Source organism: Caretta caretta, chromosome 7 (assembly GCF_965140235.1).
Source record: "Caretta caretta isolate rCarCar2 chromosome 7, rCarCar1.hap1, whole genome shotgun sequence".
Taxonomy (NCBI): domain Eukaryota; kingdom Metazoa; phylum Chordata; order Testudines; family Cheloniidae; genus Caretta; species Caretta caretta.
Genome location: NC_134212.1, coordinates 95,561,824 through 95,589,107, shown reverse-complemented (window position 1 = coordinate 95,589,107; position 27,284 = coordinate 95,561,824). Strand labels below are relative to the sequence as shown.

Genomic DNA, 27,284 nt, shown 5'->3' with positions numbered 1-27,284 from the left:
CCAAGAGTACCGCTTCATTAACATTCTCCACATGCTGGGGTGTCCCAGCAGATTTTTAACAAACAAATGTGGGGATTCATTTTTTACCTCAATTGCACCTGGGGGTTTACTTAGCTGTGCTAAAGTGAAAAGTCAGTTGAACAGTATGTGACTCTGCACTTTCACACGGTTGACAATCTTGGATATTTATGGCAAGGTGGAAGCACTGAGAATAAGGTTACTCACACGAGTCAGAGGCTCTTTTTCTGCCACAGATGAATTTCTCAAGGTCTCTTGACTAGCCTTCAGACCTTCTTTGTATTTGTTCTCATTCCATAGACATGACATTTGTATGTTTGTCTCTTTTTTTTATTTGTTTTAAGCTCCTGTAAACAGATCTACCAAACCAACAAAGCCAGTTCTTCCTAGCTCTACCACGTCCTCTCCTGCTCCTGTGTCTCCCTTCATGCTAGGTATGCAAAGTTTATATTGGTGTAAAAGGATCATCTTGTAGACACCCTGTTTTGACAATGGGGTTTGGAAATGCAATAGTATGATTTCTGGATGGAAAAAGTGTTACTATGTTGCACATAATTAGGGATGGCTGAACCAGCTCAGACTTTTGCTTATCCCTGGAAACAGCCAACTACTTGCCATTTGTTTCCTCCAGTGGCAATTGGTGGGGGGGCAGGTGGATAATCTTGCTCCCTATCTATAAAAGTAGGAAGTCTGAAAGCCTGCTACGCCCTCCAATGGCAGGTATTCTTTGGAGTGTGGCCCATGCACCGCAGGTTCATCCTCATGCCTCACTTTCATCTTCAGTGAACAGACAGTCTGTGTCTACACTGCCACTTTCAGCGCTAAAACTTTAGTCATTGAGGGGCGTGAAGAAACACCCCCTGAGCAGGGCTGGCTCTAGGCACCAGCAAAACAAGCAGGTGCTTCGGGCGGCACATTTCTAGGGTTGGCATTCTGGCGCCTGCCACGCTGCCCCTAGAAATGTGCCCCCGCCGCCCCAGCTCGCCTCCGCTCTGCCTCCGCCTGCTCCCCTGAGCGCGCCACCGCTGCTCCGCTCCTCCCCCCGCCCTCCCAGGCTTGCCGCATGCAAAACAGCTGTTTCACGCGGCAAGCCTGGGAGGAAGGGAGGAGAAGCTGAGTGGCGGCGCGATCGGGGGAGGCGGCAGTGGTGGAGTGGAGGTAAGCTGGGGCCGGGATTGGTTCCTCTACCCACCACCCTCGCTCACCTCCACTCCACCTGCTCCCCTGAACACGCTGACTCTCCCTCGCCTGAGAGGGAGGGGGGAGAAGCAGAGCGGCGGCATGTTCAGGGGAGCAGGCGGAACAGAGGTGAGCTAGGGTGGGAAGAGGTGCGGGGGGGGGGGGAGCCACAGGAAGCAATGGGGGAGGGAATGCAGACGCCTGGGGGAGGAGGTGGGGCCAGGGATTTGGGGAAGGGGTTGGAAAGGGGCGGAATTGAGGCAGAGCTGGGGGCAGGGGGGCGGCCATGAAAAAAAAGCTGGGGCAGCCAAAAATTTTTTTTGCTTGGGGCAGCAAAAATCCTGGCTGGCCCTGCCCCTGAGCAACAAAAATTTTAGCACTGAAAAGCACCAGTACAGCGCTTTATCACCGGCAGCAATGCTCCTGGCGATAATGCTCCTACCACTGCTCATTCGGGGTGGTTATTTTTTAATCGCCAGGAGAGCTCTTCCCTGGTGATAAAGTGTGACTACACTGCCCACATCACAGCGCTGCCATGGCCATGCTGTAACGTGGGCAGCGTAGACATACCCATAGATAGCATTCTGCTTAGGTGGAATGAGACCCAGTAATCCTTCCTACCTGGGTATTCCCACTGATCTTGTTGCTTGGTAATTTAAAAGGAAATTCTGGAGCATTCAAGATCCTTCCCTACATTCCCACAAGCACCACCCATCTACATGCTCGGAGGTTTTCCAATATTAGGGGGCATTCTGGTGCATAAACTCCAGAGTGGTTGCATGGTAGGGTTTTTTGTTTGTTTGTTTTTAAGTTTAAAGCAAGGAGATCAAATCATCCCAGTGTAGGGCTTGCTGGGTCATGTTGCTCCAGAACTGTTGAAGAGGTTGCCCAGTAACCCACTTGATGGTAAATTAGCACAACACTTGATTAGGAGGAGAATGCTGAATAGGACTTGATGATGAAAAGAAAGGAGACCTATCACAGGGGGTAATAAGCCCATGTAGGGAGAAACACAGCTCTTTTGACAGCAAGGTAATTATGTAGTGAGGATAGGTCACAAAGCTGGCAAGGGACTTAAAGAACTTTAGGTTATTTGTATACACACACACACACACACACACTCCCTCCCTCTCCACACTGAGCCTGACAATTCTGACCTAAACCTCTTGTGACTGTCTCATTGCTACAAATAAAAGTATTATTCTGTAAATGTTTTTCTGTATTCTCCAAGTCCTATTAAAAACCTAGCATTAGCCCAAAGCAATTTACTCAGTGTTTTATTTCAAAGATCCATCTGCTCATCTCTTCTATTGCAAGATATTAAGTTACACTTGATGTGTTCAAAACATAAACCTATCACACATGTCTGTAAAATAGAAGCAAGTTCCCCTTCAGGTATTTCTGGTTTATAACAGCCATTTTCCCTATATTGTGTTTGAAATAGATCCCTGCACTATAAATCTGTTTTAAGAATGAATAAAACTGGAATAAGCCACTCGTCTTGAATTCATTTCTACTTTTTATTATTTTGCTTTAGTAAAAGTTAGACTTCAAATGGATCAATATAAGCTAAAAACACTTACCGGAACCAATAAATCATTGATCAATTATCTCATTTCAGTATAGGATGCCAAGATGAGTTTTTAAAATATTGAATCAAGACTCAGTCTTACTGAGATTATGTGGATTCTGATAGCTTTGTATATGCTTCTCTTGTTGTCACGTACTGTAAAAGGAAGTTTATTTGGAAAGAGAACATAAGGACAAAAGCAAAAAAATGGTGGGATATTTTCTTCTGTAATTGCAAACATGTGTTTAATCCTCTTTAGCTAAGTAGTGCCAGTTGTATGCTGTATTGCTTCCTAGCCATGGCATTAATTGCCCAGAATGTAACCTTTACAAACTAGTTACACAATTCTTACCAAGCATTACGCATATTCATTTTCATTAGGAATTTGTTTAACTTCCAAGCCATAGTTACAAAAGTTCTCTCTGATTTGCAGTTGTATCACATAATTTTTCAGACATCTTTAAACCCCTTTTCAGTGTTGTGATTTCCTGTTAATCACAGTTTCTAAGCAACAATTTTCTTGATGGATTTTAAACAAATAAAACAGCTCCCTCTAGTGGGTATTAGAGTACTTGCCAGATTACAGTTCTGACTTTGCTAAAGTTAAAATATAATACAACCTTGCTTCACTACACTCGGTGAAGCTGGATTTAGATTATGGCATTAATTATTTTAATGTTTTTTTTAATATTCATGATTTACAATCTGTTGTTATTTTTGTGAGCAAGTAAAACCCCTGCAATAATGAACAGGAGCTCAGAGCTAATAGTGTGGCGATATAAAGGACTCAGACCAGTGGTTTACAGTTCATTAGGTCCCTTCTTCACCAAGGTTAGAGGAAGGTTTAAAGGTCATCCAAGTGTGATAACATTAAAAACTGTTCCTAGTTCAGGTTCTTTTCTTGCCTTTTGCACTAAGAATGGTACAAAAATAAAGGTTATTTGGGTGCAATGTAATTCCTGTAATTGTTGACTGTGAATATGGATTTTTGTCCTTTTCATCGTAAGTTTACAGTTAAAAAGGAGTAAGGCACAGTTTATTATGAATAAGACAAGAAGAATCAGTCCCTAAGTGAGAGCATTCACATGTCCTAAAATTATCTTTTCCCCAGAAGAATATTATTTTCTCTTTAAAAGCAGAACTTTGATGTAAATTCCAAACTGTATTTCTGTCAAAAGAGACCTGTGATTCTCTTTTTTAACTACAGAATATTTTTTTTCCCCGTTCAGACGTCTATGAGGTTCCTGAAGAAGAGGTAAGACCTTACATACATTTTATGGGTCATACTTCCTGCATTATACATGCATGCTGCAACTTGAAAGCACTGTATCCTGTGGTGCAAAATCATTCAGAATAAATGAGAGAGTAAACCATTGTATCAACTCTTTAATAGAGAGAAAATTGGAACAAACCTATGCCACTGAGAATGGTGCCCCATTCCCCTGGTAACTTCATAACTCCATCTCCCTCCACCAAATGGCAGTGAAAACTTGTTCTACTTACTACAAATTGTTAGGTGGGGTAAGGCTTCCAGCTCTGCTTAATGTGATCCAGCCTTAGAAGCATAGACCTAAGGGACCATTTTCTAGAAGTGATGCCCCACCAAAGGAAACATGAACTGTTTTGACATGATAATTTTCTTCCCACCTCCCAGTACTGACATGACATATAACTTAGTATCATGCTTGGGGTTACACTGATATAGCAGTGGTCATTTTCTGGCTACCCCATCTTTACGCATATTCCCAATAGTCAGTGTTTTGTTGGAGATACATGCTCCAATAAATAAGATATCACAAAGGCAGCTTAAAATCCTATATTAGAACAAATGAATTTTATTAAATACAGATATGACCAAGTTATTAACAGTGCATTTTCTCTTAAAGGAAGAGCCATCACCACCAACAAGCAGGTAATTCATTACCATGAAATTCTGTACATTATTAAAAGTTTCTTATACCTTGTCAAGAAATATACTTTGATAACATGTGAGCATTGTCTAAATATATAGATATTTAATACCTATGTATCTCAATAGAAGAGGTACCGGATTAATAAAATATTGTAATATTTCTTGATGAACTTTCAGAATGAGAACACACAATACATACACTCAAATACATTGTGTTGTCTAGGATTACAGACTTTTGCCTTTTTAATTCAGTATTTTTTGTATAATGTTTCTAACTTCACTTGTGTTGTCTTATTAGGATCACTAAACCTCTTCCTCCCAAGCCTGTTCAGAGTACAGGAGGACGTTCCCACTTGCTCAACTCAGCCAAAGAATCCTCTAAACCAGACACTTCTAGGTTAGTTAAAAGCAGCTTTCGTTTCCTCAAGCGTGGAGCAAACACTGGAGGAAGCAGATTCTTCACCACACCTCAGCATGCCTAGCTATTGCATGGCCTTCAGCCAATGAATTATTATTAGGCCATATGTACGAACTACCTAGGCATGAGGGGGTGAGTTAAGAATGAAATTTCTCAATTAACTCTCAGTATCCTGGCTTTAATGGATTTGCTAGAGGTGTAATACTTCCTTAATGTATTTTTTGCTGTTTAACATAACATGAATCAGGAGTTGCAATAGCTGATTCCTGCCAACACAAATGATTTGAGGAGTAGACGAGGTTAGGATGCTTATTACCAAACCCATATACCCATTTTGAAAAGAAGTGTTAGAGCAAGATAGAGGGGCAGCCCTGTCCTCCCCCTTACCAAGGCATGGAGGTTCAGGACAGTGGTAGAACAAATGAAATTCCACCCAGTGGAGTGGGGACACAATTCTGGGACCCAGTGATGGAAGTGAGAACCCCTGCATGCCAGAGCCAAGCTCCACAAGGGCTCTCTGTGCCCAAGCAAATATGGAGTTTTTAGGTTGGGTGTGATTAAGGGGTAGGGCAAGGCTGGTGGACCCATGAGTACATGACCCCCACCCATGGATCAGGTGCATAGGAACAAAGCTAGCTCTTGCTATAATCTGTTCCTTCCATGTGTCCCCAGGAACATACAGTGCCTGTAAGGGAGTGTGGAGGGGCCAGAAGGAGACAGGGTCTCATCCCCACACATGCCCTACAGAGTAAGTTGGGTGAACCAGGAAAAAGCAGGCTGCCCTCACCCCGTGCATAAGAGGGAGCATGGGGAGTGAAGGTGCAGAGCTGCACCTGGCCTCCCCCTGGGATAGCACGGCTCCACCCAGTCTCCAACTCAGGGCTGTGTGTTAAGGCACAACCTTACCCGGAGCAAACTGCAGCAGAACATAGTTATAACTAACAACCTATTTACTAAGGAATACTATGTATCTTAAAACTTAAGAGAACTACCACCTTTGGGCTCAGCAATTTTCAATGAAATCAGAAAAATATTTACCATTTAAATCATGTTGTGTGTTTTCCAGAAATATTCTTCCTCTTCCCAGAAACCATCCTCAGCAAAAAGCAGTGAGTAGCTAAACACCATTAGAAAAGAATGCATTTAAATGGTGAAGGGCAGTGCTGGTATCTGAATTATATACTGCTATTTGTTGTTATCTGTATTACAGAGACAGTATAGAATTGTGGATTACTCTGGAATGTAAACAGATCCAAAGCATCAAAAAGCTACAGACTCATGCCATAATATTATAATTGTGGAATTAAAACTCCAAATGTATCCTTCGTATTCAAAATATTAACATGATTTCTTACAAGTCATGATGGTATGAAAGGAATAGCGGATATATACAACCAAGACGCTGACACTTTTATATCCATGAGTAAGCCCTGTTGAACTGAGTAGATGTGTTTGCGTGAGAGAGAAAATGAACCCTATTTCTGTATTTTCCACCCTTTTGGGTCTAATATCTCCCATATATTGATGGAGAATACATTCATAATCCCCATTAAATCCCCAGTCTACAAATAAAGCCTTTTCAATGGAAAAATTCCAGTGCCCGACCCATGACCTTGATTTTCAAAAGTGACTAGTGATTTTGGGTGCCCAACTTGAAGCACCTTCAAGGATCCTGATTTTCAGAGGGTGGATGATTAACGCTTTCTGAAAATCAGGCCTCTTTATATTATAAAAATGATAAAAAAAGATAGTTCAATCTACAAGTTGAAGCATGCAGGGGCAAATGAATGTTTAGCATATCTGGCATGTGACTACCTTGCAACACCAGCTACAAGAGTGCCATGTGAATGCCAGTTCTCACTTTCAGGTGACACTGTAATTAAGAAGCGGGCAGCATTATCTCCCATATATGTGAACAAACTTGTTTGCCTTAGCGATTGGCTGAAGAAGAAGTAGGACTGAATGGACTTGTAGGCGCTGAAGTTTTACATTGCTCTCCAAAACAACACAGTTACATGAAAAAAAAAATCTACATTTATAAGTTGCCCTTTCATGATAAAGAGATTGCACTACAGTACTTATATCAGGTGAATTGAAAAAATACTATTTCTTTTGTTTATTTTTTACAGTGCAAATATTTGTAATAAAAATAAAATAAAATGAGCATTGTACACTTTGTATTCTGTTTCAGAGTAGCAGCCATGTTAATCTGTATCAGCAAAAACATCATCTGATGAAGTGGGTTTTAGCCCATGAAAGCTTATGTCCAAATAAATTTGTTAGTCTCTCAGGTGCCAAAAGCACTCCTTGTTTTTTTGTATTCTGTATTGTAACTGAAATCAATATATTTGAAAATTTAGAAAAAAACAACCAAAAATATTTATAATATATTTAAATTGGTATTCTATTATTTAACAGTGTGATTAATCACAACTTTTTTAAAATCTTACATTTAACTGTGATTATTTTTAATCATTTGACAGACTTATAAGTAATTAAGTTATATTTAATCACGAGAATTAATTAAGAGCTAAAAAGTTAAAAATATTAAAAGTTAAAACAATAGTCAGAACAAAGTACTTTTATTTCTATTCTGAATCTTTTTTAAAATGTTGGTCAAATTTAATCAAAAATCAACAAATTTGCATTAAACGTCTTGATTTTGAAGAAATAGGATTTTCTGATGGGGGAAAAGCGTTCCACTGAAAATTTTTCAGCCACCTGTAGGTTTTATACAATCATTTCTGAGGCACAGAATCAGTAGCAGAGGTGGGAACTGACTCCTCATAATCTACTCTAATCATTATGCCAAACACACATTATGGCTCTTATGATAGCAAAAGCCATAACTAAAATTAAGTTGGGACCTTGATTATAACCATATAACCCTCATTTCTCATATGCTCACACCTGCGAGACATTCTTCTTTGGGGTTTAACCTTTTCATGCTTGATGATGAATTTTTTGGAAAAGCATAAACATGATCCTGTCAGTATTTCTGAGTTATTAGAAAATTTAAAAAAAAAAATTTCATGCATGGCACATCTTGGAGTTAGTTGCTCGCAAGAGTTGCTGTGGAGGAGGGAACTAAGTGTTCAAGACCCCTAAAAGTCACCTCTGTTTACAAGAAAGGAAAAGAAAGATTAAATGAATCTCCTGCCCACTGCTAAAGTCCTCAACTGTGTTTTGGGAGACAGAAACCCAGTACATTTCCTTGTTGTCAAGTGCCCCAACAGTCCTCCCAGATGTCAAAGCCTCTGACTGCTTCTAAAATGTAGTGTTTTCAATGAAAAAATAACTATAGCACACTGAAAATTTGGGCACAGATAAAAAACACAGTTGATGCTCTACTGATTGTATTAGTGAATTTTTTGTTCCCTGGTCTGGCATGCTATGTGAACCAGGGCATTTTACTGCTGAATTTAGCTCCAGTTTACTATGGAGTACTTGGAGCTTGAGGATCATTAACATCTACCATGCTGGGGTGTTAAGAATGAATTAATTGTTTGTTAAGTGATTTCAAAATAGCTGGATGAAATGTACTAGAGAGGCTTAATATAATATACACTCTATACAAACATTTTAGACATTGTTGCAATTCTATATGGTCCATACCAGAACATTTTAGTCCATTCCCCATAGATTCTACTTACATATTTATCTTTTTTACAATTGTTGCATTGTAAGTGTGAGCTGACAAATACTGTGTCTTTCAATTTCAGAAGCACGAAAGAAATGAAGCACATAATGATGAAAGTAAGTATTTTGCACTGAAGACATGGGGATTGCTAGAAAGATTTTTGGTCAATATATTATTGACTACCTCAAATGCAGTAGTACGTTCCTTTAAGTTTAAACTGCAACCATCAGTGTTAAGAAAGGGAGTTTAATGAACAGCTAAAGAGCTTAGTTAATGTGAAGACAAGTCAGGAAACAACTTGCTTTAGACTTGAGTTGTTGTTTTTGTACTCAGTGTAAACCAGGAGTTCTCAACCTGCTATAAAAAGTCCATAACCCACCTGTGCCACAGTAACTGGTTTTCTGCATATAAAAGCCAGAGCTGGCATTAAGGGGTAGCAAGCGGGGCAATTGCCTGGGGCTCCATGCCACAGGGGCCCCCGCAAAGCTACATTGCTTAGGTTTTGGCTTCAGCCCCTGGTGGTGGTGCTCAGGCTCCCGGGCTTCAGCCCCATGCCAGGGGGCTTTGGCTTTCTGCTCCGGGCCCCAGCGAGCCTAACGCTGGCCCTGCTTGGCAGACTCTCTGAAACCTGCTTGCGGCCCCCTAGGGACTCTAGGGGTCCCTCTGGGCCCCTGGTTAAGAACTGCTGGTGTCGCCTATATACAGAGATGCTCTGTACTGGTAGAAGTAGGGCTTTCACCAATGTGACTTACCCTGGAGAGTTATAGAATTAAGACATACTGTACTGTATTGCATTAAGGGTTTGCACTGATGTAGCTACACCAATGCAAATTTCCCAAATCTAGAAAGCTCTTAATCATGAATTCCCCTCCACAGCCATTGATGCCCAGTGTCCCCTTACCACAGTCCTTGATGGCAGCAATGTAGTGGAAGCGCTCACCACCACCGAGAAGGGGCTGAGGGAATCTCTCTCCACTCAGAGTATGAAAATGGAGTGATGCATAATCTTTTCTTCAGGGACTATAAGTGCCACCTAAAAACATTTCAGAATGATTATTAAAAAAAACCCAATGCTCAGATATGTTAAATGTTATATACTAAATATGTTGTGTGGGTATTTAGATCACAGCAGCACTGGAGCTCAGGACTTCAAACTTCCCTCTAGTGCAACTCCATCACCATTACCAAGGGCAATGTGAGTAACAAAATATCACTGCTTCTCTTTCATTGTTAATTGCTGGATTTATTAATAACTAAATCCTGCTCTTACTGGAGGCAGCCATCAAAGCAAAAGTTGTCTGTCCATGAACCATGAGTCCAGAGCAAGAGGCATCCTGCCCTGGCAAGAACAAGGTGGGATTGCTGGTTGCAGGCCACTCTACTATTTCTCCAAGCTGGGGCAGTTTGCATACTGGAATTGTTTCCAATTACTATATGCTGCTGCTGACAGAAAACCTTCTGGCCAGCTTGAGACAATCAAATGCTGCAGTGATGAGATCTTCAGCAATACCTGTGCATGTATAAAGTCATGCTCCTTTTCTTACAAACCACCCTCCCACTAGCCATGAGCTGGTTCTTTGCAGGACATAGCTTTCTCACACATCTTGGTATGGTTCCCACCACTACCTTTGAAACCTATATTAAACGCAACACAGCCTCTGTCCCTTTTTCTCTATTACATCAGCCCAAGGAAGGGCAGGATTCAACCCAAAATCCCACCTCTGCCAATAATATTATGAGTAACAGTTAACTATATACTTGATTGTTCAATGCACTGCATGTGTCTTTTAAATAACCACTTACTTTTTCAATCCTCAGAAAGAAGACACCTAATCCAGTAAAACCACCAGTAAGTAGAATTTGTATTTTCATAATGATACTGTACTGTTCCCACCTGTGATTATTAATATGCTTGTAAAACTGAACTTTGTATAAATACAGTTTCCTTAATGGGAAGTAAGGAAAGAATTAAGAGCATTTTTGCCCCTTGATTAATTAACATTAATAGAAGTTACATACAGAATTGGAGAGAGGATGATACACTCAAGAGTCTGTTACCACAAGAATGGCAGAAAATCCTCTGGCCTGCCACAGAGACTATTCTAACCATTAAAAATGTTTTGGGGTCATCATGAAGGCTTTAATATATAAAATATGTGGAAGCAAGAAGGGTGGAAATCATTTATAATAGCATATATGCAATTAAAGGGAGTCACAAGGACTTGGCTATGGAATGTATATTAACTCAGCAGCAAAGGGAAAACACACATGTGCATTCCTGAAAACTAATTTAGATTAAATACACCTGGGGTAGTTTTTTCCCCCCCAGAGAGTTATCAGCATATGAATTCTCTTCCCTAGGAGATAGTGGTAGAATACACATTAGTGGGACTCAAGAAAACAAATAAGAATTATTTGGAACCATGTTCTGCCCTCAGATTGCATCCAGAAATTCCCAGTGATGTGTGTAGGAGTTTCCCCTAGGGAATGAGAATAAAATATCATCCTAGAACAAGAGTCATATCTCAAGGTAAAAACGGGCTTTTATCTTGTCTCCCTTGCTCATAAACAGGTTTGGAATCTTTCCAAGTTTATGTTGCAAAATCTATCTGATCATATTTACACAATCATCCAGCTGAATTCCTTGTATGAGAAGGCAATGCCCTTATTTCCCCAACGAAAACATCCCTGTCAATTTCAAGTGTACATAACAAGTGGAAAAATCTTTTCTTCAAACTAAACACACACACCCTTTTGCCAACACGTCATATTGCTTTTCATGACCATTTACTGTTGCAACATTGCTAAAGAATGGGATACTGTTAAATTAATCCTATTTTAAGCAAGTTCCTATACCTACCAACAACTGGGATTATTAAAACCGGAAAAAAAATTTAAAAAGTTCATTTCTAACTCTCTTATTCTGCACTTAGTTTATATATTTCTTCCAGCTTGGACAATGAACGTTGCAAAATTTAGCTTGCAAATATTACACAGGAGCATTGGTTTAAAAATGTGAACACTATTTTTATAATAAATATATTGTATGGAAACATTTCTATTGCGCTTAAGCTTTTGGAAAACCCTCTTAACAAAAATATAAATTTTGATCCAAAATTTAAGTGGATAGTTCTCTACCACGTTTAAAGGATGCTAAGTCTACATGGTGTAGCATGTTTAAGATGCAAACAGAAAACCAATAACCTCTTAATCTAACTTTTGTATGCTATTATTTTATAATGATTGTTTAGGAGTTCGTGCATGTTTTGAGCTCTATAATATACATGTAATTGTTCTCCACTACAGGTATCAGGGGCTTTTGTATAATACTGAAACAAAGATATTCTATAGCAATGTCTATTTTACAAAATATTAACTGGATGTCATTGAAGTATACAAATGTTTTGATTGACATTTGTTTTATTGTAGAAACCAAGTTTACATCACAAAGAGAATTTAAATGTTACTGAAGGTAAATTATTTCTGTTACACTGAAAAAAGTTCATGTTCACAAGAATTGAACTTTTGCTTTTTAGTGATTTAGAACCTGAATCAGCCCCTGTTACTTGAATTGAGTAACATTTTTCTCTGCAAGCAGTCCCATTGAAATCAGTGGGGCTGTAGGCAGAGTAATAGACTGATCAAAGGGTGAAATTCACACCACAAGAGAGCCATTTGGAGGATGTAAGCGGGCCCCCGGGGCAGAGGAGAATGCCACCGAAAGTGAGTAAGGGTGGAAGAATCTGGCCCTCCTGGTTTCACTTTTTCATTTGCTATTGTTATTAGTTAAACGTCCTGTGCTTTAATTCACTAGCATTAAGGGGAAATATCACACCACTCATTTGTTAACAGTCCCCATTTAAATCAATAGGGAGCACTGCCTGAAAATCTGTGGTAAAAATATGGCCCAGTGTGCCTGAGCATTTCACTTATGGAAAAGGCACAGTAAAAATAACGTTTATTCTACAAATTTAAAAAATGAATTAAAGTTGTCATCTCTCACTTGGGGTGATTATTTTTAAAGCTAATCCTGAATCTACAACTTTTTCCATATTACAGAGAAACCTATAGCAGCTGAACGGCGACGAGGTCCCAGCCAAGAGATCCCTCTTCCACCCCTACCAACGACAGCCCAAAAGTAAAAGCTACTTTCATTTCCTTTCTTAGAGCTATAGACACTAGACTCACTACTAAGTTTGAACAAAATGATGTGAGAGATTCAGGGGGAAGCATTCTTCCCTTTTAAAGTTCTATTTCTTGAGACTTTTACTTCAGTCTTCAACCTCATGAGGGAACATATACATCACCACATACTCTCTGTTATTGCTTTCTTCCATACACATGTTCAGTTATTCAGACGTAGGTGTTAAGTAGACATCCTCATACCTTTCAATAATCTCTAAATATTTATTTCAGGCCATTATTTCAAAAGCTACCAGCCCTACCAAGTAAGTACAATTTATCTTTTAAGTAAGTCTGGGTTTATTTCAATTGCCACATATATATTCATTGGATTCTGAATATGTTGGTCTCTGTAACACATACAAGAATGAGATTAAAATACTCAGCTGGTTGTATGGTATTAACTTAATTAGTACAATTATGCAAGACCAGTGGGACCTACTGGGAAAGTCAATGGGAGTTGGGCACCTAATTCCCCTTTGTGCCTCTGAAAGTCAAAATCTAAGCCAGTTTGGGCTAAATTCTATAAAATTCCATCTGGCTTCCATACCACGCAAGACCCCCCAAATAGAAAATTTTTCTGGGCTGGTTCAGTTTGCAACTTGGAAGCCAGATGAAGTTTTTATTGAATCCAGCCATTTGTTCTCGCATTACAGAAAAAAAATGTAATACTTTCATTATGACTAATGCTTAAGTTCTGCTGTAAATAATACTTTTAAGAGGCAGTTGGAAATATTTCAGTTTACAGTTTCAAATGTAGGGCAAGATTTCCTATATGCAGTTCATTATTTTTACACAGATAGAAATGTAAATTAGATAAAATGATAATATATACCAGAAAGATTTCAGCATTTCCATTATATAGTTATAAATTATCCAGAGAATTTTAATAGGCTGCAGAATTTAGTTTTATGAAGATATTGGTCACTCTCAAAGTGGGATGGATTTTTCTCCTTATTCCGTTAGCCAACAGAGTTATGACAATCCACAGCATTATTGTTTCCTCCTACTTCTGCCCCCAACAAAATAATAGGAATAGTTACACTGGACACTTACACATGTTACACCTTGTTCTTCCCAGAACCGCCAGACACGGCAAACCGCACAACGGGCACTCTTCCACGCAGCAGCATTTCAGCTAGTTTGGAGACTACAGACCAGGTATGAAATTAGCTCAGGGTAAAAAGAGACACATGAGGAATCATGTGCCGTCAGGCTCTGTTGTAAGAGGAGTCTTACATAGAGACCCCTGGCTGTCTGATCCTATACTTCTTCATACCACCTACTCTCCAAGAAAGCATAATCCTGTGCTGAGGGTGCTTGTGGTCCATTTCCTTCCTTATAACAACAACTTTGGCCCTATCTACAGTGAAATCTTTTGTCATTGTATGAGTCATCTAGTTGCCCAGTTCCAGCCCAAAATAGGTGGAGAACACAGGGTATTAAAGCCATGCTAAACTGTAGAATTATGATTAGATATAGTTATACAAAACCTAGGCAGGAAAAGTTTTCTTGCTCAATGTAAACAGGAACTGAAAAGCAGCTGGGTCAAACTTCTGTTTCAGGTCTTCACTTTGCATCAAACAATCCCATAGCGAGTAAACAGAAAATGCCTTGTTGGTATATTTTGCCCAGTCCTGGGTGCAGATAGATATAGAGTGCACTTAACTGCCCTTTTCCTTTTTGTATTTCATAGCTGAACTCAGCGGCTCACTAGCCTTTCTGAAAGTATGTATCCACATGGTTAGTCCAAAGCAGTGCAAACCGTCTGCAGTTGTGTCAGTGGATAAATAATGAGAGATCCCAGAATACACTAGTAGGAACACACACGCACACCCTTGTGAACCATGCTAGGTAGAGATACTCCAACCTTGTTGGAGCATGAGTCTGCCTGAGATAGTACAACACAGAAGCACAGGAATGCACAAGACAGTCATATTTAAAAACATTCCCCTTTAATGCAGTTTGGTTCGTCAGCAGAGATGGGATCTAAGAGACTAAGTGAGAGGCCACTGGTTGCCCACACCCTTCTCTGTGAAAACTACGATCCTTCCACCTGACAAATAATCTTAGTCCCTCCCTATCAGCCTTGTGCCCTGCTGCTCCCTAAAACAGATTTCCCTTCACTATAAGCCCCTTTTGGAATTAGTGCCAAGTTATCTTTGTGAATAACTGGAAAACTTTTTTTTATTTTGTATTTCAACATAACAGGTTTGAAAAAAAATCTAAGAAAATATGGCTACTTTTATTTCAATATGTCCCCTTCTGTCTCCATTGGGAAGATGGCAGAAGACAAAATGCAGGAAGCAGTCCTGTCTAGTAATCACAAACGAGGTAGAAATAGTTCTGTTGACGGCCTAACAAAGGCTCTATTATTGCAGACCCAGTAACACTAAATGTTCTAAAGGCTGATATGACAAAGATAATACAGCAGCAAGGAACACAAAGAACTTCCAATTGTGGAACAATTTTAACATTCTGTCATAGTGGATATTGTGAAAAATCTTTTTTCATAAAAATAATCCCGCAGACACAAAAGCAAACAGCTTGTAACAATTATATTTGGAGCTTTTAATATAGCAGATATGGGCAAAACCAGAAGACTGACTGACTAAAAGATCAGTTTCACCAGAAAAAGTGAAACATGGCTGATGAAATTAATGATATTTTTTCCAAAATTATAATGTACACTGGTATTGTCATTTGCTGCAGCAAACTGTACAGCACAGGTGCTCTTTGTTTGGTTCATGAAGGCAACACCTTCATTAATTGGTTGACTTTCACTGCACAGCTGGCATGAGCTCTCTGTTCCGCTAGGTGATTCCCAACAGTTTATGTGACAGGAAGAAGGAAGGTTTCAGGGAGAACCTGTATTTGTCTATTCTATATAGGTTCTTATACCACGCTAATCACCATTGTATGAGCGCATTCCAGATTTGCCATTGCTCCCCCTGCTCCATTACAGTTAACATAACAGCTCCAGTCACACTGTATTGTTTGAAGGACTCTTGGACCCCTGGCACTATAAAGAGGAGAGGGGGGTTGTTGTTAAAACTTCCTGTGAAAGCAACAACTTTATTGTAATGCAATTATGATGATGTATGAAAATAAAGTGACATACTCCTCCCCTCAAGAAAACGTGACATCATATGTACACTCATGGAACCCAGAAATGATTAAGGTTAAATTTAAAATGGAGACAGGGTATATTCTAGCAAATTCTGTAAAGATATTAATAGTCTTATGAGGAGGTTGTATGCATGACACCTGCAGAACAGCACTAACTATACAGTGATCATTTACTACGACAATTCCAGCTATTCGCAGTAATAATTGCTAACTTAGCAGCCACTTGACATACAACCTATAAACTCACAAGTCTGCATACACACCCTTAAAGGGAAAAGGCCCCGACCATTCTCCCACTTTATTTTTTTATGAAAATCCAATAGGAAGGAATAAAAAAAACCCTCTTGGGATTGTGTGATGGGAGAGCTACAGGAAGTATAGTGAAAATGTTAAGATTTGCTAGGCTTACCTGCACCTTCCCTTACTTCATTCTGAACAACTCCATATGCCTAACATTGAATGCTTTCAGAGCCAGTGGCAATCTGGAGTCCAGTAAATCATTACAAGCTTATATCCAGATTCTGTCATCCCATATTTCATTTTTGATTCCGCTCACACATGCAACTGATGTCTTGCAAATATACTTGCACTCCTGCATTAACCTTTTATGGTGCCCATGGTAATGGCATTTATATCAAAATGATGGATGCATTATAAGAAGTTAGATGGATTGGAATGATCATCTATAAAGAAAGGCAGCCAATAATAATGGTTACTTCCGGGGGAGAGAGAAATGACTATTTTAGACGACATATTTGGAGGCAGAAATTCCCAGCCAACAGTTAGTACAAGCAACCCTTAAAGAGAATAACTCATTATCAAAAGGAGGCTTCACTCTGGAAACACCCTACCACAAAGAATTGAGTAACAATCTCTCCTTTTAAAAAGAGAGAGAGAGAGAGAGAATAAAGATTCACTTCCCCAAAATCAGGAGCAGTTAGGGAGAAAGTATTTTGACTGTAGTATTTAGGCCAGCCCTCTTTCTTTCTTTTCTTCCAGGGACATGTGGGGGAAGGTCAAAGATAGCAGAGAAGTGCTGAGAGTCAAGGATGTGCTGAGCTCTCTCTTTCAGTCTATGTACTAGCTCTATAACAAACTTTAGCTCACTTCAACCATACTTTGACTGTAAGCTCCCGTATATATGAAGAGGCCCTGTTTTATTCCTGTTGTCTTTGCTGCTACACCTTAGTACCCTGATCCAGTCCTTTACAGACAGAGGCTGCCTTGAAGGATTCAGATCTTTTCAGAGGTCCTAGTTTTAGTTTGTTTTACTTTTTACCTGGTTTTAATTAAATGATTGAAACCTTTAATGCCAATGCTATTCAGACCCATACAGTCTGGGGTTACTGAAATCCTGGTTATTTCCCCCACTCATGACTCTTCCCTTGGGACAGTACTCCTTTGTTTAATAAAATGCATGTTTCTAGTGAAGGGTCAGTGGGTCTGGTGGACCTTTGCATCCCAGTCCAGCTGTGTGTGTGTGTGTGTGTGTGTGTGTGTGTTATGCACAGCAGATCATCATATGATAAAATAAAATAAAGCACATTTTTAAAACATTACAATAATTCCCCTTCCTGCACAATAAGTACCACTGTTCCCTAACTGCACGAGTAAATGTAATCTCCCCTCTAAATTACAGGAAAATAAATCTGAGCAAAAATATGTGCTTCCAGATATGCAATTAGGGTAATTTTTTCTAAAGCACCTGAGTGACTTAGGAGCCTAGATGACCAAGTAATTTTGGAAAATGGAAATCCGATTATTTTGAAATTTTTACCCTTACCATTTTTCTATTCAGAAGATCCCAACTTTTAATGATAACACACTGCCCTTATAAACTGAGGTTTCAAACCATTTCACAGATATTAATTAAGTAAACCTCACAACACTCCAGGAATTAGAAATGTATTGTACCCATTTATAGCTGGGAGAACTAATGCACCAGAGAGGTTTAATGACTTGCCTAAGATTACATGGCCAAGTCAATGGCAGTTCCAGGGCCTTACCCTAGGAACTGTGATTCCTGCGGAAGGATTCTTTCAATAAATAATCAAAAGCTATCAGTACTCACCGGGGAGGGCAGCTTGTTCAATACACAGTCCTGCTGTGTGAGAAATGTTTGGAGGTATAAGAGCAGCCATCACTCCTAGCATCTAGGAGTATCCACTGGATGACAGAATCCAACTGGAGTGGAAGAAAAGAAATGGGGAGTGTGTAGTTTGCAGGATGCTTTTATAACCAGTTTTGAAAACATTGTCAGTTTGGAGGAGAATGTCCATCCTCAGATTTAGTACAAATAGAATTAATGGCTGCTGCTTTGAGGAGCATGGGAAATTGATAGAGCAAAGGGCAGATGAGAATAAAGTTTCCACCCCTATAAGCTAAATTTACTGTTACCTCTTTTTGACTGAGCATCTAGTGAAAAGATGGGTCCCTGCAGATTGTTTCAGCTGGGAGGAGAAACTGAAGTTGGAGTCTGGTATCTTTGATGTAATCTTATTTACAGAAAATATACAAAATTCTATTTCCCCAAACATGGGAGGAATCCCATAACAGGAGATAGTGTCCTCACTCACAGCACTAAAAACTTTCTCTCTAGGTTTTTGCAGGGTAATGCTCCCAGGTGCTTGCTCAGGCTGTCTCTGTCTCACTCACTCTCTGTCCTGCTTCTCTATTCACTCATTCGCTCTCTGTCTCTCCCCCCACCTCTCTGGTTACATCTACATTACAAGCTAGGGGTGTGATTCCCAGCTTGCATACACATACTCTCAGAAGCTATCATCGAGCTAACACACGTATAAATGGCAGTGTATCTGCAATAGCACATGTCAAGTACAAACCTATCTGAACCCCATGGGTATGTGCTTGGCATGGCTAAGCTTTGCCCCTGCTGCAGCCCGTGCTACCGCAGCTCCACTACTATTTATACTTTTGCTCAGTCTCATTGAGCTAGTGAGTATGTTACATGAGCTGGGATGCACACACCTAGTTCATAGTGAGACATAGCCTTACACACCCACATCCAAAGACAATAACCTATGGAGCCTGCTACCCACATGGTCAAAATGACTGAGCAGGTTCATATACCCTTGGTCTTAGGGCATATCTACACTTACAAAATTAAGTTGACCTAATTTATGTCAGCATATAGGTGCCGCACTAATCACATCACTTGTGTGTGTCTACCCTTTGCTTCTAGTGTCAGCAGTGCGCATCCTCACCAGGAACACTTGTACTGTCAGCATGAGGCATTGTCAGATAGCTTCTGAAAGCCAGTAACAGTCAGTCAATGTAACCAATGCAGTAGCTATACGGATACTGCCTCAACCTAATTACATCGACATTGATTCTATGCCCCTACTGGAGGTGGAGTCAAGTTATTAAGTCAGCATAGCAGAGCAGTTACATCAGTGGGAGTGAAAATTTAGTGTAGACACTTGCCAGGCAGCTTACTTCAACCTAACTATGTGTTGACCTAACTCTTAGTGTAGACCAGACATCATGTTGGGCTGCCTAGCTGTCTCTCTCACCTATCTTAAATGAGGGGTGGAGGTCACTACAGTTTAAATGGGGTTTAACCCAACACACAATGATATATTCAGAACTGAGAACAACCTTAGGTAGGGTGGAGTCACCATATTATACAACTTGCTTGGTTTGGATAGTGTAAAAGAAACCTGGCATCCTGTGGACAACACCCACTACAACACACAAAAGTATATGCTAAATCAATCAGCAGAAAATAACATTTAATTATAAATAGTGAAAATGACTCAAGTCTCTTTCTTAGTTGTCCTCTTTCCACTGGACCAGTCTTCTGCCGTACAAGTGCCAACTATCCTCCATCTCCACATGGATACCTCTCCTTAAGATCTCCTCTCTTAGCATTCACTGACTGGTTTCAACTCATCCTTCATTTGAACTGAATCTGTCCAGTTAAGACTGAGCTCTTGACAGAGGCCTGTCTTAACTATGTGTTTTCTAAAGTGCTCTGCACACTTATGGTTCTCTATAATCATCATCATTTGGCAATGGATACACTACAATATGTGTTCATCTTTTACTACCCCTATCTTATAGCTGTGAAGTACACAATATCCAGTGAAAAAACTATCATTATATTTTGCTGTAAGTTACAGAAGAAAACCAGGGCTTTTCCACTGCATTGACAAAGGTCTCCATCTTTCTCACAGGATGCTGGTGTTCATGATAAAGCATGGTATGCAGCTTATTGTGATCGAAAAACTGCAGAAGATGCATTACACAAATCAAATAAGGTAAAGCAGGGAGTTAACATTTGCGCTATGCCTCTTTTAAGAACATTTTAGACATGTGGAATGGGGAATACAACTTGAATTGTTCCCAGACAGTTTGGGCCCCACCCTGAACAGGTTACAGTAGTGTTGGCTGAAGTGTGTCTACACAATTCAGATTTCAGTGAAATGGTGGTCTCTAAAGTCAATTAAAGTTGTACCTGTGTAACTCAGTACAGATTTTTGGCCCACTGGAGGTAATAGTTTATTGTAGCAGCCAGAGATGGAAAAAACCTATTAACTCAAATATATCCCTACCAGGGCAAGAAACAGGCCACAGATACTAAACAAGCTCCAGCACTGCCCACTGTCTCATACTCAAATGCTGATATCTGTAAAAATTGGTCCTACCACTTTATTTCAAAATGATAACGTAACACACACACCCCTGAGCCCTCTGACCTGGGCTTTAGACTTTGTCTGAACTTCCTGACTGAGACTAGATCAGCCTGCAGAAAACTCTAATGCCACAGGGAGCATCACACTTAGGGCAGCACCCTATGTGCCGGGCAAAGGCCCAGGCTTTCTTTCCCCCAACAAACATTTCTTTTTTATGGCTCCACCACGTGGGATAGAGGGACAAAAGAGTGGGGTAATCTTTAGGATAGGAAATCACTGGCTAGGAAGCATTAGGGTAACCCCAACAGCGGCTCTCACTGTTTGTTTGCTGCTTCTGTAAAGCTGTTGAGAGCATGTCATCTGCTCAGGTTCTCTCTCCTTCCTGCCACTGGTGGAAGCTTGTACAGTCTTCACTTCCTAATGTCCTGTTATCCCCAGGAAGCTGTTACTGCCTGCTCATTTCTTCCTATCCTTTCTCTAGCTGAGAGGGAAAATGCAGCCGCAGCCATTGGGACTTGGGACAGCAGAGGATGCTGCTAAAATGACACCTGTATAAGCGAATATTGGAGGGGAAGTGCCCCCATTTCTCCCAGTGAATTTTTTCCATCAATGATATTAAAGGAGGAAAGGATTTGATGTTAATATTGATACATCCTCAATGATTGCAACAAATTAAACTAATAAAATATTATTGCATTTCCTTTTCTTGATATAGGATGGATCTTTTCTGATAAGGAAGAGTTCTGGTCAGGATTCAAAGCAGCCGTACACACTAGTTGTGTTTTACAACAAAAAAGTGTATAATATTCCTGTACGATTTATTGAATCAACTAAACGATATGCACTGGGCAGAGAAAAAACTGGCGAGGAGGTGAGTGATTTTTCCTTTTTCAGTTTTATGCCCTAATAAGTAAAAATGATGGGGTCTATTTTAATTACATTGTTAGGGAGTAAATCTTCATTCACCAAGATAAAAATATACCTCATCAAATAATTGATTTATCCTTCAGACTGAAAAATCTAACAAAACAAATATAAAATAAGGTACTTTAAATCAGTGGCTCTCAACCTTCCAGACTACCATATCCCTTTCAGGAGTCTGATTTGTCCTGTGTACCTCCTAAATTTCACCTCACTTAAAAACTACTTACTTACACAATCAGACGACATCCAAATTCAAAAGTGTTACAGCACACTATTACTGAAAAAAATTGCTTGCTTTCTCATTTTTACCATATAATTATAAAATAAATCAACTGGAACATAGTGTACTTACATTTCAGTGTATAGTATATAAAGCAGTAGAAACAAGTCATTGTCTGTCAGAAATTTTAGTTAGTACTGACTTTGCTAGTGCTTTTTATGTAGCCTGTTGTAAAACTAGGCAAATATCCAGATGAGTTGATATACCCACTGGAAGACCTCTGTGTACCCCCAGGGGTACATGTACCCCTGATTGAGAACCACTGCTTTATATCCACCTCAGAAGTGTAACTTAGGTTACTGCAAATTGGAACTTTAAAGTCACAGATTAGTTTAAAATATACAAATATTTTTTATCATATCATGTCATCAGGATCGGACCTTCAGTTACTAAGTGTAAATTTTCCATACTTTCTTGAAAGCAAATCTTCTAACCATCCTTCATGCAACAGCTCCCATTGAACTCAATGGGATGTTTGAAAAAAGAACAGTTACATTTAAATACTTAGGGATAAAATTAGTCAGAACCACTCCCTGTCTCCCCACCACTTATCAAGAAAGAGTTGATATCTTGGGTTGCATTTGCACAAATGTTAAAACTCTTCTGGAGTGTAATCATAGAACTGGAAGGGACCTTGAGAGGTCATCTAGTCCAGTCCCCTGCACTCGTGACAGGACTAATTATCTAGACCATCCCTGACAGGTGTTTGTCTAACCTGCTCTTAAAAATCTCCAATTTCCACAACCTCCCTAGGCAAGTATTCCAATGCTTATCCACCCTGACAATAAGGACTTTTTTCTTAATATCCAACCTAAACCTCCCTTGCTGCAATTTAAGCCCATTGCTTCTTGTCCTATCCTCAGAGGTTAAAAAAAATAGTTTTTCCTTCCTCCTTCTTGTAACAACCTATTACATACTTGAAAAGTGTTATGTCCCCTCTCAGTCTTCTCTTTTCCAGACTAAACAAACCCCATTTTTCAATCTTCCCTCATAGGTCATGTTTTCTAGACCTTTAATCATTTTGTGCTCTTCTCTGGACTCTATCCAATTTGTCCACATCCTTCCTGAAATGTGGTGCCCAGAACTGGACACAATGCTCCAGTTGAGGCATAATCAGCATGGAGCAGAGTGGAAGAATTGCTTTTCATGTCTTGCTTACAACACCCCTGCGGGAGGGGGTGAGAGCTCTGGCTGCGGGTTCAGGAGTAGGGCCAGAAATGAGGAGTTCGGGGTACGGGAGGGGGTTCTGGGCTGAGGCAGTGTGCAGTGGGATGCAGGCTCCAGCTGGGGGTGCAGGCTCTGGGGTGGGGCTGGGGATGAGGTGTTTGGGATATAGGAAGGTGCTCCGGGCTGGGACAGAGGGGTTCAGAGAGTGGGAGGGGGATCAGGGCTGGGGCATGGAGTGGAAGGGGCGAGGGCTCCGGCTGGGGGTGCAGGACTCCAGGCTGGGACTGAGGGGTTCGGAGGGCAGGAGGGGGATCAGGGCTGAGGCAGGAGGTTGGGATATGGGGGGGTGGCTCAGGGGTGTAGGCTCGGGGCAACGCTTACCTCAAGTAGCTCCCAGGAGCAGCAGCATGTCCCCCCTCTGGTTCCTACGCGGAGGTATGGCCAGACAGCTCTGCTGTGCGCTGTCCCATCCGCAGATGCCGCCCCTGCAGATCCCATTGGCCATGGTTCCCGGCCAATGGGAGCTGCAGGGGCAGTGCTTGGGGCAGGGTCAGCATGCGGAGCGGAGCCTCCTGGCTGCCCCTATGCGTAGGAGCCAGAGGATGGATATGCTGCTGCTTCTGGGAGCCACGCGGAGTGGCTCCCAATCCTGCTCCCTGGCTGGAGTGACGGAGCAGGGCGAGCCCCAGACCTCATTCCCCAGCAGGAGCTCGAGGGCCGGATTAAAACAGCTGGTGGGCTGGATGTGGCCCATTGTTTGCCCACCCCTGTGCTAATACATCCCAGAATGATGTTCGCTTTTTTTTGCGACAGCGTTACATTGTTGACTCATATTTAGCTTGTGGTCCACTATGACCCGCAGATCCCTTTCTGCAGTACTCCTTCCTAGGCAGTCATTTCCCATTTTGTATGTGTGCAACTGATTGTTCCTTCCTAAATGGAATACTTTGCATTTGTCCTTATTGAATTTAATCCTATTTACTTCAGACCATTTCTCCGGTTTGTCCAGATCATTCTGAATTTTAATCCTATCCTCCAAAGCACTTCCAACCCCTCCCAGCTTGGTATCATCTGCAAACTTTATAAATGTACTCTGTATGCCACTACCTAAATAATTGATGAAGATACTGAACAGAACCAGACCCAGACCTGATCCCTGTGGGACCCCACTGTGTCAACGTTATGCTATTTCTAAAGCAGTGTGGAGATTTGGAGGCTCAAATACCATTGCCAATTGGACATTGTCACAGGGTAAAAGGGCCTTTTGAGGGAATGAGGCTTAGCCCCACCTGAGCTTCATTATCTGCCTCCCAGGGGATGGTTTCAGGGCAGAGATGAGGCAATAGCCTGAAGACCACCTGTTCTTCAGATAAAAGGCCAGCAAGGAGGTCAGGGAGACCTATGGGAGACCCTAAATCAGGGGAAAGGGGCCAACCAGCAACACCTGCTTTATGTGTTTGATTTATGTTGGTCTGTTGCTTTTGAGAAATAAACCAACCTTCGAAAAAAGGGAATGAAATTTTACTACTGTTTGGAGCTTTATTTGACACACTGGCTAGTGAGTTGGCTCCTGCCACCAGCTTCCAGATCACCTAGATCACCACCTTTGAATACCTCAGCCTTAGTGGCCTGTCCCAAAACCTTCTTCCTAAAATGAGCTATAGGAGAACCAACTATTCCATGATTGGTGCAAATATCTCACCAAAACATAAATATCAATACCACATATTTGTTCTAATTTGTCTATCCTACTGCCTTCTTCTACTGTTAGAGGATACAAAGTACACAGTGAAGGCAACATATTTAGTCACAGGGGGAAGGGACACACACCTATTTGATTACATGATCTCAGAAGATCCTGTAGTTCCAAAGATGATGGTGGCACAGAGAAAGAGAAGATGAGGTAGTGATTCTTGTGATTTTCATTTTGTTAGAAGTCTCATCGATTACTTGGCTAACTGATTTCTGTTTTCTCAATCCAGCGCTTCACAAGTGTTGCTGAAATAATAGAGAATCATCAGCATACACCCCTTGTTTTAATCGACAACCACAACAACACAAAAGATTCCACCAAACTGAAACATATTGTTAGAGTTTCATAATTACACTGAACTGTAACAAGATCAAGATTTTTATATGTATTTTTCCAACTTCCCAAAGTTTCTGGATCAAGTATCTTAAACAAAAAAAAAAAGTTTAAAAAAACACCCTAAGGATACTCACTAGAAGAATATTATTTGAAAACTTCCACTTAACCATAAGAAATGCAGATCAGAAGAACTTCAAGTCTACACCATTTTATCAGAAAATCTGAAGGAGTTTATTTTAATGCCGTTACCAAATAAGGTAGAAGTTATTTGTTTGTGGCTTCACCAGTCCTAATGTGGTAATTCCAAACTCATGCCAATAAAAGCTATACACCACAGCCCTTTCATCTATTGTTCTCTATTTTAAAGATGCATTTTCTGTAGAACATTCTCAATTCAGAAGTGAAGGAAATAAATACCCACTTAGTGAAATATGCCTATTCAATATGTTCAAAGAACTAAATCTACTACAGATTGCTGTTTTCAATAAAATAATTCCTTTGCAAGATCCAGAGCTCTTGAAAGTAGAATGACTATAACTAAGAAATGGACCACTGTGTGCAACCAGCCAAGGATAGTATTTTGCACCATGTCTGGCTATACTCCAACTGTTTGATTCATGAGGTTTTTTTGGTTGTATTTTTAATGTGCAAATAAAATGTAAAAATACTGTAAAATGAACAATGTACAGTATTATTACTGGTTAACATTTACAGTTGTGCTTCTAACTGCTGTCAGAGTACTTTATTATAACTTGTGTTTATTTTAGTGTGACTATTATCTTTGCATGAGCTGCTTCACACATTCTATCGTTACAACAAATATCAATGTACAGTTTGCTCATATGCCTGTATTTTTTCTCCCATGTATATTTTTGGCTAGACAGTTTTCTTAAATGCCTGTCTGCAAATTGTTACCTGTAGGACTTAGAGCTTAATGTGGAACACCAGATTCCTTCAATGCTAAATATTACTTAAACACTACATTCTTGGGCAATCAAGAGGGAACTTGAGGCAGGATGACTACAGCGCCATGCTACAGGCTGGCATGTTCCAGGATCACCACCTGTACAATTCCAGCATCTGCCACTAGTAGATACAAGAGACAAAGTCGGTGAGGTAATATCTTTTATTGGACCAACTTCTTTAGGTGAAAGGTACAAGCTTCCAATCTACACAGAGCTCTTCTTCAGGTCTGGAAAAGAATCAGTGTCCCAGCTAAATACAAGGTGGGACAGATTATTTTTAGTGTAAGGGATAAACAGCTGTTGCAGAAGATCCTGGAAGATGAAGTGGGCAATTAACACCTCTGCAGTCATAGGATAAAGAAGGTTTAGTGGGTAACAGATTATTGTAATGAATCATAAAAATCAGTCTCTCTGTTGAGTCCATGATTTTTAGAATCTAGCCAAGTTATGAGTCAAGCTCCCAGTCATGACATGACTAGTAGATATGTCAGCTGTTTTCATCAGATACCAAGTCTAGTGGGTTCTAAATATATTTTAAGTTGTTTTTAGTCTGACATCTGAGGACATAGTAATTATTTGTTCAGATATCTTCCATATTACAATGCAATACAAAAAAAGTACTCCAGCTGACTTTAAGAATAATTAATGCATAGATAAATGTAGAATCAGTGAACAATAATTTTAGGGCTAAAAGTAAGGCTTAATTTTAAGGAAGACAAATGTAGTACTCAACCTGCTTTTAGTTCCACAGCTCAGGGAGGATGCAAAACCATCTCACTTACTTATTCATATTAACGTGCAAGAATTAGAGTACTTGATATCTGTCTGATACTAAAATTGCAGCATAAATGACCAAGTAGTATAATTAATTCCTGCCCATACTGTTCTTTGAAAGACATGGGAGCTCACATTCTCAAAATCCAAAAGCTGAGACAAAACTACATTCCTTTCTCTCTCTAAAACCACCCCTAGTAGGCAAGTTGTAAAAAGACAGAAAAACCGGGTGCTGATGTCACAACAGCTCTGGAACAAACCAATATCAAAACGTGTTACAGAAGTTGTTTGTTCTACTTTGAAATTATTGGAGAAATTATGTATTGCTATTGTAACAAAGAATACACAATGGGCCAAATTCTAAGCCCACGAAGGTCACTTTGCA

General features: G+C 40.2%; 1 protein-coding gene and 1 non-coding gene across 11 annotated transcripts in view; one reads left to right on the top strand and one right to left on the bottom strand.

Annotated features, from left to right (window-relative positions):
* LOC125639610 (uncharacterized) overlaps positions 1–25,063 on the bottom strand; it is a 34,699-nt gene extending 9,636 nt beyond the window's left edge. The window contains exons 1-4 of the transcript XR_012669396.1: positions 24,902–25,063; positions 18,120–18,232; positions 9,639–9,770; positions 6,136–6,214 (exon numbers count right to left, since the gene is read on the bottom strand). This is a non-coding gene — a transcript (uncharacterized LOC125639610). The remainder of the gene's footprint in view (positions 1–6,135; positions 6,215–9,638; positions 9,771–18,119; positions 18,233–24,901) is intronic.
* BLNK (B cell linker) overlaps positions 1–25,886 on the top strand; it is a 141,689-nt gene extending 115,803 nt beyond the window's left edge. For all 10 annotated transcript variants that reach the window (XM_048857119.2, XM_048857115.2, XM_048857118.2 and 7 more), the window contains 15 exons: positions 363–452; positions 3,997–4,022; positions 4,654–4,679; positions 4,978–5,076; positions 6,164–6,206; positions 8,820–8,853; positions 9,860–9,932; positions 10,556–10,586; positions 12,167–12,209; positions 12,797–12,875; positions 13,154–13,185; positions 14,001–14,080; positions 20,242–20,325; positions 21,416–21,571; positions 25,054–25,886. In XM_048857119.2, the coding sequence (XP_048713076.1) occupies positions 363–452; positions 3,997–4,022; positions 4,654–4,679; positions 4,978–5,076; positions 6,164–6,206; positions 8,820–8,853; positions 9,860–9,932; positions 10,556–10,586; positions 12,167–12,209; positions 12,797–12,875; positions 13,154–13,185; positions 14,001–14,080; positions 20,242–20,325; positions 21,416–21,571; positions 25,054–25,173 (1,016 nt within the window). In that variant the 3' untranslated portion in view covers positions 25,174–25,886. The remainder of the gene's footprint in view (positions 1–362; positions 453–3,996; positions 4,023–4,653; positions 4,680–4,977; positions 5,077–6,163; positions 6,207–8,819; positions 8,854–9,859; positions 9,933–10,555; positions 10,587–12,166; positions 12,210–12,796; positions 12,876–13,153; positions 13,186–14,000; positions 14,081–20,241; positions 20,326–21,415; positions 21,572–25,053) is intronic.
* Positions 25,887–27,284: the final 1,398 nt, after the last annotated feature.